This window comes from Hibiscus syriacus, unplaced genomic scaffold (genome assembly GCF_006381635.1).
Source record: "Hibiscus syriacus cultivar Baekdansim isolate YM2019G1 unplaced genomic scaffold, ASM638163v2 tig00003725_pilon, whole genome shotgun sequence".
NCBI classification, from domain to species: Eukaryota; Viridiplantae; Streptophyta; class Magnoliopsida; order Malvales; family Malvaceae; genus Hibiscus; species Hibiscus syriacus.
The window spans coordinates 1,367,208-1,385,916 of record NW_024061982.1 but is presented as its reverse complement, the minus strand read 5'-3'; the positions used below and the strand labels follow the sequence as shown (position 1 = coordinate 1,385,916).

The 18,709-nt window shown below is 32.8% G+C and overlaps 1 protein-coding gene across 1 annotated transcript; it reads left to right on the top strand.

The window, feature by feature from the left end:
• The first annotated feature begins 1,818 nt into the window (after positions 1 to 1,818).
• Positions 1,819 to 4,195, top strand: LOC120183583 (alcohol acyltransferase 9-like). Its single transcript, XM_039188259.1, has 2 exons — positions 1,819 to 2,375; positions 3,217 to 4,195. Exons 1-2 carry the CDS (start codon positions 1,947 to 1,949, stop codon positions 4,126 to 4,128), a joined length of 1,341 nt encoding a protein of 446 aa, XP_039044190.1. The 5' UTR covers positions 1,819 to 1,946; the 3' UTR covers positions 4,129 to 4,195.
• The last annotated feature ends 14,514 nt before the right edge of the window (positions 4,196 to 18,709 follow it).

Genomic DNA, 18,709 nt, shown 5'->3' with positions numbered 1-18,709 from the left:
ATACGAATGAGTTCTTCACAACGGGACATAAAAAGGGCAATCGATATCATGCCCAAGACTGCAGCAAGAGGACACATCCGCCGATAGCATTTCTCCTGTAGTCAGTGGCTCGACACATCTCACTGTACAATAAAGCCAAAACTGTCGAGCCCCAACTGAGTGATCTGGCCAGCCGAAACTCGACAAGATGTCGCAACCACATACAGTGAACTTGGTTGCGCGATTTTTCCAGCATCAACAACTCTCCTATAAGCTGCAGTATGCATGCCCATGCATACATTTAAACTTCATCATCTGACGAGTCCTCGCTCAACTCCCGAAAATTGGCATCTAACCAATTTAACGGTATCCGACCACCGTTAAAACTTTCCGGGACACGTCTTAGATTATCCCGACACAAAGCAGTCCAAGAACCCTGCGTGATCCCTGTTATCACATCTCCATCCACCAGAAGCCCTAGGTGCATAGTAACATCCTCAAGTGTAATCGTGCACTCTCCGCACGGAAGATGGAATGTGCGGGTCTCCGGCCTCCACCGCTCTACTAAGGTAGAAATAAGGTCTGGTTCTATCTTACAGTGACCTTGGTATCTACCTATGTAACTGAATCCAACCTCTACTAAATACGGCAAGACACGGCTAGGTATCACTAACTTAAGATTCCTAATAAATGGATCTAATACACGATCATTCTCCTAAAATTAAATAATTACAAAAATTAATTCTTAATCTAATAATCATGCATTAAATAAATCAACAAATAATTACTAATAATTTAAATTAAATTAAAACGTTAAAATGTTATCGTATCAGCAAAGTGTCGAGATATATGATTTCCATCCAAGCGAAGTAACCATCTTTCATTTTATATCTGCAAAAAAATTAATTAAATAAATTAAATACTTAAATAAATTAAATACAAAATATTAAAAATATAATAAAATATACCTTATACAGATATTATAAGAGTATTTGAGAGAAGTTGAGAAAATTTGGTGTAATGAAAGTGATTGAGGATGAGGGTATTTATAGGGAGGGATTGGGTGTGAAACGTTGGGATAGGTGGGTAATTATACCCAAGGCGCCCGCAGGGGGCGCGCCTTACTGACGCGTGACAGATTCTGGGGTAAGGCGCGGCCCCTGCACCGCGCTATACCCCTGTACACACGTGTATACCATGTCAGCATAAGGTACGTTTTAGGGGGGCGTCTTACCCCACGTGACATCAAATCAGCGTAAAGCGCGTTACAGGGGCCGTGCCTTTCTGCAAAGGGTGTTAGATCGAGAAATATAGTCTGAACAGTATCTGATCGAGAAATATACTGTTTAACGGTGATATATCGAAAAAATCACCTTTTAAAATTACTTAATACTATGAGAAAAAGGTAGGAAGGGAGTATAAAATAAAAACGAAATTATAGTTTTGAGCTTTTTATAAGTAGACATTTGCTTTCTCTCACGGATAGCTTTATTGTACGTTAGTTTAATATAATGATAAATAAAGATGTAATTGAAGATATTAATTTTGTTTTAATATTTTTAGTGTAGTGTTATTTAAAATGTTAATTTCGTTACTTAAAATGTTAATGGTTTTAACATTTTCAATTTCAACATAAAATGTTATAGAGAAAACATTTTTGATTGTAACTAAAAACGTTAAAAACATTAATATTTTAAATAATAAAATTAACATTTTATGTAATATTTTACTAAAATTATTAAAATAAAATTTATATTTTTTATTACGTATTCTTTTAATCTTATATTATCTTTCTTTAGATCCCTCTCTTCCCACACAGCCCTCCCCTAAAGGAATCTGATCGTACTGTCACCATATCCACCCATGATCTTCGCCTACCCTACTGCTTTTATCTCCCCTTCTTTTTATCATCTCTCTCCCTTCTTTCCTGCAAACGTAACAAACAAGAAAGAAAGAAAGAAAGAGACATGTTAAGATCTCAAGAACTCCCAGATTGCTTTTACCAAAACAAGCCAACCTTAATCTGTCCAAACGCCCCTACCCCTAACCATTCCTTGTATCTCTCCAACCTCGATGATCAAAAGTTCCTTAGATTCTCCATTAAATATCTATACCTTTTCAGGAAAGCTGTTGCCCTAGATATCTTGAAATATTCCCTCTCCAAAGTTCTCGTTCATTACTACCCTTTAGCTGGGAGGTTGACAACTTGCAGCCTCGACGATCACAAGCTCCAGATTGACTGCAATGCCGAAGGTGCTGTTTTTGCCGACGCTTTCATGGATATCACTTGTGATGAGTTTCTTCAGTTTTCCAGGAAACCAAACAGGTCTTGGAGGAAGCTTCTTTACAAGGTTGAAGTTCACTCATTCCTCCAGATCCCTCCCCTTGTTGTTCAGGTATCCTCAATATCCGTACAGATGTAACTTTACTTTAAAGAGATTAAAAAAACTGTCAAATTATAATTTTGATCCTTTTACTATATTAAAACTCAGTATTTAATCATCATAGTTTAATTTGACCTTTCTATATTTTATAATGTTGTTAGTTAATGTTTTATTAGATTATTGGAGTTTTATTTAGAAAAATCATAAATATTTCATTCATTCATCTTTCTTTTTTGTTAGATAAAAATATTATTTAAAGTTTTTTCTTTTTATTGTTAGATTTTAGTTTTGATCCTTCAGGAATTTGAGTGTAAACGAGTCGAATCGAGTTTGAGTATCGTTGAGTTAAACTCAAAAATTCTGAAATGCAATTCGATTCGATTCAAAAATTCACAAGTTTAAAATTTTTAAATTCGACTCGAACTCGAAATCTTGAATTGAAGTTCGGGAGTAACTCGAAAAGACTCGAAATAAAAAAATCTTAAACTTAACTAGATTGAAGTCTCAAACTCGAACATAAATATTAAATATATGAAAATCTTACTGTATTTTTAAAAAAAATCAACACATGAAAGTTAATATTATTAATAATTTATTTTTTAAAAAATAAAATTTTAATATATTATATTTTCGAATTTCTCATGATCTTTTTGAGTAGAGTATTAAGTAGTTCGTTTTGACTCGTTAAAAATTCGAGTCGAGTTCGAACTCGAGTAGAATTTATTTAATTCGAGTATTTATTGAGTCTTAATCGAATCGATCTCGAATAACTCACGATTTATCTCGTCTCATTTACAGTTATATTCAATAATTATAAATTTATTTATTTATTATTTTTTTTAAAACGGTGCAGGTGACGAATCTATCCTGTGGAGGTATGATCCTCTGCACCGCGATAAATCATTGTATATGTGATGGCATAGGCACATCCCAGTTCCTGCACGCGTGGGCGCACGTAATCACCAAACCTAAAATCGATATTACCGTCTTACCCTTCAACTCTCGCCACGTGTTGAAACCCCGAAATCCTCCTCAAATAACCCACACCCACCTGGGATATACCAAAACTACCCTCAAAGATAACTATACCCACGTGGACATCAACCAGTATTTACAGTCCCAGCCACTGGTGCCCACGTCTTTTACCTTCACCCCACTCCACGTCCTCCGCCTCAAACGGCAGTGCGTCCCGTCCCTCAAATGCACTACCTTCGAGGCATTGTCCTCGCACACGTGGCGGTCGTGGGTTCGGTCCCTTGACCTTTCGCCGTCGTCGCTCAAGGTCAAGCTCCTGTTTTCCGTCAACGTTAGAAAGAAGTTAATCCCGGAATTGCCGGACGGGTATTACGGGAACGGATTTGTTCTGGGTTGCGCCGAGACGGCGGTAAAAGACTTGGTGACCGCGAATTTACACCACGGGATAAACTTAATCCAACGAGCTAAATCGGGTTTAAATGACGGGTACGTGAGGTCACTGATTGATTTGTTGGAGGATAAAAATGTGATAACGGATACTTGTTCCAGCTTCGTGATTTCTCAATGGGCTAAGCTGGGATTAGAGGATTTGGATTTTGGGGAAGGTAAGCCCCTGCATATGGGACCCTTGACAAGCGATATTTACTGCTTGTTTTTACCAGTCGTCGGTAACTTTGATGCGGTGAGAGTGCAAGTATCAGTGCCGGAGTGTGTAGTTGAAAAGTTCGAATATTACATGATGGATGGGTTGGATAAAGAAGATAATGGAGAACAAACTGGTTTCATTTGAAAATCATGCTTCTGTTTCAAAGGCTTTTTTAAACCCTCCCTAAAAATAATAAAAGAAATTTTACTGTAATTTCATAATTAAATAATTACATTTCTCTTCATTATTATTTTAGAGATAATTGTAGCACATGTACTTAAAGTATGATCTTCATTTTAAATTGGTCTCTAAACTTTTAAATATTCTAATATCATCCCTAAATTATGATTATCATTCTAAATTAATTCTCAAACTTTTGAACATTTCAATTTCATCCCAAACTATAACCTTTTTTTAAATTGGTCCCCAAACTTTTTAAACATTCCAATTCATTCCAAACTATATGTATATACTAAACATCGCTTGTAAATAAAATCGTTAGGTCAAGTTATATTTTTATATGTTTGAAGAAAACATAATTTAGGTTAAACTATAGTTGAGCTAATTATATATTTGGATGAAATTGGAGATGAAATTCAAATATTTAAAAGTTTGAAGATCAATTTAGAAAGAGGGTCATAGTTTAGGGATGAAATTAGAATGTTCAAAACTTTAAGGACTAATTTAGAATGAGAGCCATAGTTTGGAGATGAAATTAAAATATTTAAATATTTAATTATTAATTTAAAATGAGAATTATAGTTTGAAGACATATAATGCAATTAACTCTATTTCAATTATTTAATGACTGTTATTGATTTAATCAGAATACCAAATTTATATAATAAAGAAACAAAAAAGTAAAGTCTTGGCATAAGAGAAATGCAATAAAACCAGGCTTGCCTATGATTTGAGTATACTTATATCTATGATTATTTAATTAATTTCCTTTTAGTTTTTATCAGCAATCTTTTAATTTTATCAATCAAATCATCAATCATTAATATTTAATAAATAAGTTAACGTGATTGTTAAAAGAATTAGTAAAATTACACATTTAATCCTCAAAATTTACATATTTTATCAATCTAGTCATAATTATAATCGATAGAATGTGATAATATTGAGGATTAAATGTGTATTTATACTAATCTTTTTAACAATCACATCAACTCCTCTGTTAGATGTTAAAACTAATTGTTTAGTTGACAACACTTAAATAATTAAATGATCTGATTGAAAAAAAATTAAAATATCAATAGTTAAAATATAATAAATAATAATTAAGTAGTCGTATGTATAGTTTATCCACCAAATTAAAGAAGCTGAAGTTGAAGATCAATTAGGCAATAATTATTGCTTGGGGTTAGTGATTCTTATCCTGAAATTGATATTAGTAGTGTTACTTTTAGTGAAGAAAACAAAAGGCACATCTTATCTCTGCCTTCTATTTAAATAACCAAGTGGGAAAATGCAAGTGCCACTCATATTCTCCTTTTTCTTATTTAATAGCTGACGATAAGACAGTGGAATATGGCACTCACTAATTTTGCTATTTTTCTATACATTTTTGTTTACGATTAGGTTTCTTGGAAATTTTATATAGTTTTATCAAAAAAATTAAAATTAAATATTCTCGTCGACTCTTAATCCTTACTTTAAGAGTGGTGGGTGGGGGGGGGGGGAGAGAGAGAGAGAGAGAGTCGTGGCAACTCTTCTTACATTTTACATAATTTAATGTTATCCTAAAATTTAGGATATTATTATATGCACTTTAATTTTGACTTGTTTTATATGCAACACGTACATTTCTCTCTTAATATATATATTCATGGTTAAAGATTGGTTACAAAGTTGTTTATTAGTGGTTTCTATTTTTGAAAGAGTTATGTATTTAATTATAAAAAGGGTAAAGTAAACAAATGTCTTCGATTATAAGGTGATGTTTTGTTAAGTTATTTGACTATTAAAAGTTATACAATGGTCTTTTTTCTATAGGGTGTTGCTTGTTCAGTCCTTCGATTGTTAAAAGTTACAAAATGGTCACCCGACTATTTAGTCTGTTCCAAAATATTCCTTTCTCGTTAAGAAATCGACGGAAATCTGAGCTGGATGTTAATCTGATGACTGAGATATGATAAAATTCAATCCCATAATCTGAAAAAAACTATCATATCTTAGTAACGGGTTAACATCTAGCTCATGTTTTCAACAACTCATATTGTTTTCAACAACTCATATTGTTTTCAACTTTTTAACGAAAAAGACAAGTTTGGAACATACTAAATATTAAAGTGACCATTTTGTAACTTCCAATCGTCGACGAACTCAACAAAGTAACACTAGGAATGGCAAAGGGGCGGGTTTCGGGCGGGTTTTGCTCCCCCGTCCCCACCTCGTTCCCAGTCGGGGATTTTTTTTGCTCCGTCCCCGAACCCGACCCGAAATATTATACCCGAGCCCGACCCGATCCCGAGAAAAACCGAGTAGTCGTAGTTTTCATAAAAAATAGAAAAACGATCACAAAAAACTAGAAAATTAGTCTACATGATTTACAATTCAATCTACAGTCACAAATTCAAACACAAGTTTAAATAATTGTCTAAACTCCAAAATAAAACACATATATAACTAAATACAAACTTGTTCCGATATTCAAATCATACAATGAAGATGCATACGTAATATTAAGTTAAATAAAGTCGTCCAAAATCGTCGTGCCACTTCTGTCACTTTCTTTGGTAGCTCCATACATTGAGAAATTTATCAATAAATCAACCAAACTTTACTTTAATAATTATAAAAGCTAGGGTTTAGGGTTTGTATTATATAATTAATATAAAAATATAAAATATTATATATATATATAATCGGGGCAGGGCGGGGATACCTTGCCCCGAACCCGAACCCGAAACCGAAAAAATCCCCGAATTTTACCCTAATACTGGACCCAATATTATTCAAACCCGACCCGAACTTAGCCGGGTTTTGGGTTTTCCCGTCGGGTTCGGGTCGTTCTGCCATTCCTAAGCAACACCCTATAGTCAAAGGATCATTTTCTAACTTTTAATAGTCAATGACTCAACAAAGCATCACCTTATAGCCGAGGGACTATTTGTGTACTTACCCTTATAAAAATTAGTATAATCAATCCATTGAATTTAATTTTATTAATATTTTGTTAGTATAATAAAGAGAGGATATAGACTGTGGTGGATCAAAAAATATTTTTGAGGATAGACATACATACATTAATAACATAAAAATTTTGTACGAAGTAAACACAAATAAATTTTTTAGGTGGGAATAATTAATAAAATAATTAATTAATTAATTAATAAACAGATTTTCTTACTCATCTTTAATTAAAGGTGGATCCGTCACTGGAGGTAAGTTTAAGACTTTAATATGTTATTTTTTATAAGTGAGGAGATATCTAAATAATATATACATTTGTACTTTAAATTGAATGCTAAAAAATTATTATAATTAGAATTATAATTAATATAATTTAAATAATTATCATTAAAACTCACAATTATAATTTATAATCACATTTAAATATATATGAATTAAAATTAAATTTAAATAATAGTCACACATAATAAAATTTAAATCAACATTAAATTAAATTCAAACACATATATTATTATTATTATTATTATTGATATTTAATTCATTAATAGATCAATTCAAATCACGTACTATAAAAACATATTATAAGAAGTAATCTAATTTATTATATTTACAATTTATATATATACCATTCACACATATGTGATGAAACTCAAAATTAGACTCTTAAACTTATCGTAGCATTCCCCATACAATGATGGGTTGATTTCTGTTTTGTAAGTGAAAGGTGCTTAATTGGTTGTTTTTAATGAATCAACATTTTGTTCCAAAAAGTTAAAGGGAAAGAACATCAACTTATTATTATTATTATTATTATGCAATTAATTAATTAATTAATTAGTGATTTACTCTCAAAAGAACCGAATGGGAATTTGCAATGTAGCACGAAAACATGATAAGCCGATAAGGTAGGAAAACGGGGAAGTGGAACATTAGGATTGGAGTGGTGTTCCGCAATATCGCATTATTTATGTCTCATTAGCTTTGCACTATTTTCGTATCATGTTTACGTGTTTTTATTTATTATAATTTAGATTATTATTAAGTGTATTGTTAATAGTAAAAAAATACAAGCATACTAAATTAATGTTAAGTATTTTATTAATTTTTAAATGGATTATTCTTTGATAATAAGCATACTTGTTATCCTTAAAACACATTTTATTATTAGTGTATCACATAATTGTTTTATAAATAAAATATTTTATTATTTATAATTAAAATAGTATATTACATAGTAACGATTTCAAAAATATTTTTTAGGGTGAACACATGAATATTTAACAACATATAATTTTTGTATACGGGAAAATAAAATTTGATGGTGGACACAATTAATAAAATATATTATCAGAAGAAAATTCAGATTTTAAGTTAGACAAATGTAGATCTGCCATTGATAGTATAGAGGATTATTTGGCACATTATTAGTGGAAATATGTTTTAGGTTCGAAGTGTCATAATTATTTTTTTAAAACAATAAAATATTATTTTAAAAAAACGATAATGACTTTTATTTGGAAAAATTGAGTGATTTTGGATTAATTGGAATTAAATTAAAAGGAGTCTCCATCGACCTTTGGGTTAGGTAGGCCGAATACCTAAAAACATCTTTTTTAAAATAATTTTAAGAAAAAATCATTTTTAAGACAAAAATGGTATGCGTTTACCAGAAATCGTATTAAAACGGGTTCGAGAGCCGATTACGTGTGGGGAAGGATTAACACCCCCACAACGCCCAAAAACTAGTACTGTGTCTCTTATACGTTGTCGTAATGGTGGAAATTACAAATCAAATATAAAGTTAAATTACGATCCATTTATTGAAATATAATTAATTTACTTCAAAATTAATTAATTGAAAAAAATCCTTTAACTTGATAAAAATTCTTGAAATTAACAATCCTACGTTGGGAAAGCTATTTCAACTATTTTTCATTGTTAAAGAATATTTCGTCCTCATTGATTAAAAAAATATGAATTGAATATAAATGAAGATCGACAATTTGCATTCGCATAAAATGAAATAAATTGAAAATAAAAAACACACATTGCATCATTAAAATAAATTAATTAGTAAAATAAAATTGATTTATTTAAAGTTCGTATTTGTTTGAATGTCGTATTGGATTGTACCACTTCGATCAGGTGATACTTTTCACACCCGTTTTACAAATTCGCATTCTTGAAACTATTCGGATAACATTAATAGTTAAAGAAATGGAAATAAATATAAATAAAATATACGAAATAAAACATACACAACAAATAAAGTTAAACATATTTATTTACATATGATATAAATAAATACATAACATAAAATATGTGCATACATGAAGGATTAACATAAATACAAATGAATATTACAATCTCTAAATATAATGATAAAAAAAATATTTAAATACAAGGACCAAAATAGCAAGAATAAAAACTTAAAGGACCCAAAATAATATAAATAAAAATTTAAAGGATTGAAATAGCTAAAACAGAAACTTAGGGACTAAAATAGATAAAACAAAAACTTAAAGGGTTAAAATAGAAGAAACAAAAATTAAAGGACTAAAATAATAAAACAGAAACTTTAAAGGCTAAAATCGTAATTACAGATAAAAAATAGCCTAAATAGCAAATAAAAATACAGGTACTAGAAACAAAAATAACCCAAAAATATCATTAGGGACTAAAATAAAATAAGCTAGAAACCTAAGGGATCAAACAATAATTAAACCAACTTCCATACAATGACTAAATTACAATACTTACAAATGTCGTGACCAAAATCAAATGCTAACAGAAATAACATAACAAACAATAACAGTACTAAATTAAAAGTTATGAAAACTTAATGCTCAAAATCAATGAAATTAAAACTTCATTTAATGGTTTAATAATATGATTACAAGACCCTAGGGACTAAAAGTGTAGTTAACTCACACACAGAAAACACGCAGAAGGTACCCCTAAAACGACGTCGTTTTGGTATATATATATATATAATTCATAAAGGCCAAAATGGCCTAAGCTTGCCATTTGCTCATTCTCAAACCAAATAAGGAGAGAGAGAGTTCTCTGGAACTCTCTCAACCGAGGAGAGAAAAAAAAAGACATGGTGGCCGGAGGTTCCCACAGCGGCAGCGCACGGTGGCGCCCGGCTGTCGGAGTGGCCCAAAGTTCCCCACAATCATCTCATTCTCTCACTCTACCCCGATCTACACTTAGTTTCACCTAAAACAAACCCCAGGGACCTAGATCGAACTATTTACCTTTCGAAGAATGCAACTCCGACGAATCGTGGGCTTCCTGACGCTCCTCCGATGAGGGTAAATACCATTTTCTCTCTTTTTCTCTATTTTTTTGTTTTGTTCGAATGGGTTTCTCATCGAATCTGATCCCCCTTTGCTCTCTGTTTTTTTTATTCCCCTGAATAAATCCCCTCCCCCTCTGATATTTCCTTTTTACCTTCTCTTATCCTCTGGCATGTGATGTTGCTTGTGACTGATAGGAGTGGATATCCCCGATTCTCATCGGGATATCCTTGTCCTTGTTGATATTTTATTTATATTTCTCTGACTGTGATTTGGTTGCATGTTACTGTTTGATGGACTGATGGAGTGCTTCGATCACTGTTGGTGTTGGACGTGGCTTCAGAGGACTTGGCAGAGGCTTGGTGGCTCGACGACAGTTGAAGCATATGTGGGAGCTAGAAAACCCAGCGGCGGTAGCTGAGCTAATGAACAAAAACCCTAAAAATTTAAGGTTTCATAATAGGTCAGTTCGGGTCCAAACTGGGCGGGTCTGGTGCTTGGGTTTTTGTAATTGGACCGGCCTCATGGGTTGCTGGTATTGTACATGGGCTGGCCTGTAAAAATATAATAATAATAATAAATAATAATAATAATTAAAATAAATAATAATATAAAAAAACCCGGACAAAAACGGGTGACTACAGCTGCCCCTCTTTGCACATTCTTGTGTTAACAAGAATAGGGCAAAGATGAAAAGACAACACGTTTTTGTCTGGTTCTCTTTCTTTTTCCTATAAATTGAAATTGGATAATGTTAGTTGTTGGGGACGACACTGCTCATACGTGATGAAGAGTTCGGTTCGTCTAAGGGTGACACAACTCCTATGTGATGAGGAAATCTGGTCGGGGGATGACACTGTTTATACGTGATGAAGAGTTCGGGTCGTCTAAGGGTGACACAACTCCTACGCGATGAGGAAGTTTGGTCGGGGGATGACACTACTCATACGTGTTGAAGAGTTCGGGTCGTCTAGGAAGGGCGATAACTCGGTTCCTACGCGATGAGGACGACTGGTTATCCAGGGTTGACACAGCTCCTACGCGATGAGGAGGTCTGGTCAGTGGATGACTCAGCTCATACATGATGAAGAGTTTTGGCCATCCTTAAAGAGGGTGATAACTCGGTTCCTACGTGATGAGGACAGCTGGTTATCTAAGGGTGACACGGCTCCTAGGTGATGAGGAGATCTAGCCGAGGGATGACACGGTTCCTACGTGATGAGGACGATTGATCATCTTTAGGGATAATAGTTTCAAGGGAAACCGACTCAAAGATTTTGTGTTTCCAAAAAAACTGCCTCAAGGGAGACAAAAAATTTGTTTCAATGGAAACGATCTCAAAGATGTTTATTTTAAGAGAAAATTGTCTCAAAAGAGACAAAACTTTGTTTTCATAGAAACATACTCAAAGATTTTTTTCAAAAGAAATTGTCTTAATAGAGACAAAATTTTGTTTCCAAAGAAATAGACTCAAAGATGGATTACGTCTTAAGTGAGACGAAATTTGTTTCAAAGGAAACAATCTCAAAGGTTGGTTTTTCATTAGAACCTGTCTCAAAAGAGACAAAATTTGTTTTAAAAGAAACGACTCAAAGATGATTTGTTGTTTCATGAGAAAAGGTCTTAAGAAAAATAAGATTTGTTTCAAGAGAAACATACTGAAAGATTACAAATTTTGTTTCCAGTGAAACAATTTCAGAAATTGTGTTTAAAAGGGTAAATTGTCTAAAGTGAGACGAATCAGTTTTGAAAATATCAAGTGAGGTTAGTTTTGTTTCAATTCAAACAACTTTGAAAATTGTGTTCTGAGGGAAAAATGTCTCAAGCGAGATGAAATATGTTTTGAAAGAAATAACAATCTCAAGTGAGATTAATTTTGTTTCAAGTGAATCAAATTCGAAATTTGTATCTCAAAGAAGAAAAAAAATGTCTCAAGCAAGACGAAGTTTGTTTTGAAAGAAATAACAATCTCAAGTGAGATTAATTTTGTTTCAAGTGAAGAGATTAATTTTGTTTCAAGTGAATCAAATTCAAAATTTGTATCTCAAAGAAAAAATGTCTCAAACGAGACGAATTTTGTTTTTGAGAGAAATTATCTCAAGCGAGATAAAAATTTATTTTAAAATTCTCAAAATTTATGGAAAAATGACTCAAGTGAGACAGAATTTTGTTTCACGAAAAACACCCTCAAAGACGATAGAAAGTCTGCTTGTTCTTGCATGTTGAGGAAATGTCTTGATTGTTGACTTCAGGAAGTCAAATCATTACTTCTTCAAGTTAGAGACATCTGGTCATTTCCGAGCTTTGATTTCCTGAGAGATCAAAATGATATATTTATGAACGTCTAATATTTGATGTTATGATGTCATGATGAAGTTTGTATTTTATTTGAATTTTTGAATTTGTCCTCAAGAGAGGGAAAATCAAAGTCTTTATTGCACATGATGATGAATGTTTGATGAAAATTTTATGTGTCATGTATGTATGTATATGTCTGTCTGTCTGTATGTATGCGTTGGTGTATGTTTTTCTTTATTTGGAAGGAGAATGGTTGCGAGAGCAGTCTTCACTCTATCATTGATTCATTTTGTACTCATTTCCACTAGGGTGTACTCTTGCAAATCTCGACCTAAGACAATTTATTTTCTTTGTCCATCAAATTTCGCCCTAAAAATATAGTTTCTCTTGCCCCAGCTTCAATTCTGAGCTTCATAGATATATTTGTTGAATTTAAGATATGCCTACAGAGAACTTATCTTATTTAAAAATGCTTTTCTTCCTTTGAATTTTAAAAATTTTGAAAAATATCAAAAGGAATTTTGAAAAAAATTGCCCCCTTCTAAGTTTCACAATTAAAACAAATCATAAAACAAGAGTTCGTTGGATATCAAAAGAATCAACTGCTTTTTTCTTTGATAGCTGCAAATCTTTGACAAATATCAAGATCGAAAGGTTGTTTTTTTAGGTTAATTACCTAAATTTTAGGGTTTGTTTCCTCCACTCGGTCATCTTGAAGAACATGGCACGGCTTCTTTTTTAGTTTGGCATTTTGATCGGAGGCAAACAAAATGTCGCAACTAGCATAGTCAATTGCTAGACTCTTTAGAGCGCTTTTATTTCAGTTCTCTGAAATCTTTCATTTGTTCAAGCTTCGTAGACTCCTTTAATCAAGGCAGTGCAGAAATATCAGTCTAAAAATGAGTTTTCTGAGTGCTCGTGTGAGTTTGACTATAACAGGTGTTCCTCAACTCCCTTAGTCCATATTCACCGAAACTCTTTATTTAATAAATTTGATTTTAATTTGCCAATGTTTGGCTAGCTGAATTCAGCTTTATTGTACATATATTTTATAATTGCTTTTGTATGGCTAGCTGAAGGATACATGTCGTCACAAAGTCTTCAACTTGACAACCACAGTGGAGAAAACACCGAATTGTCAAGTACCCGACCAATGTCATGGTTTGAATTTAATCTATTCATAAAGCCAGAGCTTTCGAGTTTCCTCTATAACCAATTGCTTTAGCGGAATAGCTCAACTTTATTGTATACATGTGTATGTATATATATATATTGGGTATACAGATTCAATTTCTTAAGCTTGTTGAGGAAAACCTGTTATAGTCCCGGTGTTTGTTGAAAGTCAGAAAATCTAATTGTTAGAGTTCAATTCCCAAGCAGCTGACCTAAACTAGATTCGCTTACTTGACCATTCCATCTGAGAAGATTATGATCATCATTGAATGTTATCAACAGAAGTAGAAACCAATTAGTTTTACAATCTCATGTGTTAGTTGCCCCATTTTGTTTGCTTCTAACACATACCTGAATGCCAAGATGCTTGACTGTACATGAGAGGAGAGAGTTAACTTGGTTCTTTCAAGGGAAGGGTATGTATTCTGGTATAAATTTGGATTAGGATCAAGGGATCCTTGTTTAGCTGGGGTTCAATCTTGTCATTTGTCATAGATTTACAACTTCAATTATTAAAGAGTTATTTATTAAGATGATATTCAAAGAATTTAAGATTAAAATTTGCTCATTGTTCATTTCCTAAGAATGAAACATTTTATTGAAAATGTTCAAAAGTCAAGTGGTTTACAAATATTTAAACATGAAAAGTATAAAAGAAAAACAAATTCAAACAAGATGATATGCATGAGATGCAACAAAGCTCCTTATGGATGCCCCAGTCGACTCCTGATCAGAATGCTCACTATATATTAAAAGTCAATGCCCCTGAATCGATCAGATCTCAGACCCTACGCTTTAATGCCCCACAATTCTTAGTGGTGTACCCTGAGCTCCCAATGTGATAGTTGCATATGGCGTTTATATCATGGCCTTCAGGATATGGGGCCTCTCTTGGTTTGGATTGAATCGGAGTCACAAGGTTTTTCTCAACTAGCGTTTGAAGCAATTTCTCATACGTCATTGGGATTGGATTGATGCGAGTCTTTTCACAAAAGACATTATGAGGCCTAGTCCCCAGACTAGCTAGATAAGATCCTACGATGTTAATCTCAGCTTTTTCCTCATAACCAGTATGGCTAGTGCCACCTATCTGGCCATTCTTGACTGCTCTTTCGATCATTTCTCCACACATGACGATATCAGAGAAACTCTTGGTGGCAGCTCCTTTCATGTAGTCGATATATGGAGACTTCAATGTGTCAATAAATAGAGTGATGAACTCTTTTTCAATCATCGGTGAATGCACTTGAGATACAACATCCCTCCATCGTTGTGCGTATTTTCAGAAGCTTTCATCATTCCTCATCTTCATATTCTGAAGCGTTGTTCGATCTGGGGCCTTATCAGTCATGTATTTGTATTGGTCCAGAAATACACGAGCCAAATCTTTCCAAGAGCGAATCTGAGCACGACTCAGTTGATTATACCACTTAGAAACATGTCCAATAAAACTATCTTGGAAGTAGTGAATCAACATTTGATCGTTGTTAGTGTATCCAGTCATCATTCGAATAAACATCGTGAGATGGGGCAACTGGTTCCATTGTACTTCTCAAAATCGGTCATCTTAATTTTAAGCGGGAGCACCAAGTCGGGAACTAAAACTAGTTCTGTTGCATCTATTTCATTGTGAGAGCTATGTCCTCTTGTTCCCTTGAATGTCTCTCTGTAGCACTTTTTCAAGTTCTCAGGGATCTCATTGTTGGCTCTTTTAATTTGTTGACTTGGAAGCTTATGGGACGAAATGAGTAGTTGTGGATTATCGTGTGCCATCACACATTCAGAGGCTTCTTTAGTCAAGGAAATCTTCTCTTTGCCTCTTTCTTAATTGAGCCCAGTCAATTTTTCTACCATTTGATCAATTAGGTTGCTTTGATTTTGCAAGATACGATCCATAGTGGCCTTTTGCTCTTGCTCCACTTTGGCTTCCCACTATGCTTGCATCTTTTGCAAATTCTCTTCAAATTTTTTCTTCAGTTGCTAAAATTTTGCATCCATTCTCAGTACTGTGTGAATGCAGTATCACAGTTAGAACCACTTCCGCAGAGTTCCCCAGAAGACATGATATATGCATGTAAAATGCTTAAAATGAAATACATATGCAAAATGTAAAGATACAAATGCAGATACAAAAATGTTGATCCTAACGATGAATATCATAGAATAATTTTCACCAGAGATAAAAGTCTTCACATTACAAGACAATCCCCTTTACAGACATGCCTTCGCTTAGATGTTGAGTCTAAAGTGGATCACTACTTTGTCTTGGATCTTCGTCCTTGAAAACAATGTCCCTCAGGCTCTCTATAAACTAAATTGGTTAATGTCCTTGTGGTGTTAAAGTCAGTGCGTCTCTCCTTGATGGTTAGCGATGGAATAATCGTGGATGAGAATCTACTGTTGGATTACTCCTCGGATCAATGGATTATCATTTCAGCATCGAATATTGCACGATCTTCGAGCAATTCTCATTTTGGTACTCTGAACTTCTTCTAGCCTTCAGTGTATTTCTGCGTACGCGACTGCTTGATTGAAAACTTTTATCTCTTCTTGTGAAAATTTTATCTTGATTATCCCTTTGCGGATCAACATTTTCGAATTATGTCATGTCAATGCAATAGAAAGAATGTGAAAAATAACACAAGCAAATGAGAAAAAATGAGTTAGTAACACAAACACCAGAGAAAAATGAGTTAGTACAAATGATAATCGATAGAGTTAAAAGATGATATCTACAGTAAATATAACACCTACCCCGTCATGATATCTACCCGAACATGCTTTAATTAAATAACATTCCTGCTCTGATATGCTTTCTACCCAAAATGATTTTTTCCAAGAAATTGATCCTAACCGTATGATATCTAGTTCACATACTATTATTTAACAGGATTTAAAAATAAAAAAGAAAGGTTCAGAAGCGTTTCTCCTTTGTGTATACCTATTTTGGGTACCTACTGATGGACAGAGGTTCGGTATGACTATACCTAGGATGACCGTTCTATAGTTCACTACATGTAGGGTTTCAGCTCTATGAGGAAAGGGTGCTCGAATTGTCCTTGATTTCGGTGCCCCCTTGGGATGTAAGACCCTCGATCCTCATCCATTACAGGTTTCGAAAGGAACGAGTTCAATTCGAGGGGATTCACTGCCTTATACCCATACGAGGAATAAATCCCTACAAAGGTATAAGGTATGTATCCCATGGGTTATTTGTTAAAACTCATACGAAGAATAAATTCTTACGAGAGTAAAGCATTCACCCCGACTAATTTGGATTGAAGCTTGTGTCTAGAGCTCATGTTATGCTAATGCAGTGATGTGTGTGAGGAGGAACGTACCTACCTTTGACTCAAAAACAGAAAAAACTCGACAAAAAACTTGGACCAAGCTGAAAGAAAAAAATTGAAATGTTAGTACGATAATTAAAAATAAAGCAATTAAAAAATTCATTAAATGAATCATAAGTTAACTAAAGACTTGAACTCATAATTTCCACGAAGACAATAATGTGTAAGCGACTTACAGCTTGACTCTCTTAAAAAAAGTCTCCAGCAGAGTCGCCAAGTTGTCATAACTTTTTTTTAAAACAATAAAATATTATTTTAAAAAAATGATTATGACTTTTATTTAGAAAAATTGAGTGATTTTGGATTAAATGGAATTAAATTAAAAGGAGTCTCCATCGACCTTTGGGTTAGGTAGGTCGAATACCTAAAAACGTATTTTTTAAAATAATTTTAAGAAAAAATCATTTTTAAGACAAAAATGGTATGTGTTTACCAGAAATCGTATTAAAACGAGCTTGGGAGCCGGTTACGTGTGGGGAATGATTAATACCCCCACAATGCCCAAAAACTAGTACTGTGTCTCTTATACGTTGTCGTAATGGTGGAAATTACAAATTGAATATAAAGTTAAATTACGATCCATTTATTGAAATATAATTAATTTACTTCAAAATTAATTAATTGAAAAAAATCCTTTAACTTGATAAAAAATCTTGAAATTAACAATCCTCCGTTGGAAAAGTTATTTCAACTATTTTTCATTGTTAAAGAATATTCCGTCCTCATTGATTAAAAAAACTATGAATTGAATATAAATAAAGATCAACAATTTGCATTCGCATAAAATGAAATAAATTGTGAATAATAAAAAACACACATTGCATCATTAAAATAAATTAATTAGTAAAATAAAATTGATTTATTTAAAGTTTGTATTTATTTGAATGTCGTATTGGATTGTACCACTTCGGTCAGGTGATACTTTCTACGCCCGTTCTACAAATTCGCATTCTTGAAACTGTTCGGATAACATTAATAGTTAAAGAAATGGAAATAAATATAAATAAAATATACGAAATAAAACATACACAATAAATAACGTTAAACATATTTATTTACATATGATATAAATAAATACATAACATAAAATATGTGCATTCATGAAGGATTAACATAAATACAAATGAATATTACAATCTCTAAATATAATGATAAAAAAAATATTTAAATACAAGGACCAAAATAGCAAGAATAAAAACTCAAAGGACCCAAAATAATATAAACAAAAATTTAAAGGACTAAAATAGCTAAAATAGAAACTTAGGGACTAAAATAGATAAAACGAAAACATAAAGGGTTAAAATAGAAGAAACAAAAATTAAAGGACTAAAATAATAAAACATAAACTTTAAAGGCTAAAACTGTAATTGCAAATAAAACAGAGCCTAAATAGAAAATAAAAATACAGGTACTAGAAACAAAAATAACCCAAAAATATCATTAGGGACTAAAATAAAATAAGCT

Excerpts from the sequence above, each read along its gene's own strand:
- LOC120183583 (XM_039188259.1), top strand. The coding sequence starts at position 1,947 with ATGTTAAGATCTCAAGAACTCCCAGATTGCTTTTACCAAAACAAGCCA. Across the intron at positions 2,376-3,216 it reads TCCCTCCCCTTGTTGTTCAG|GTGACGAATCTATCCTGTGG; the intron begins GTATCCTCAATA and ends AAAACGGTGCAG.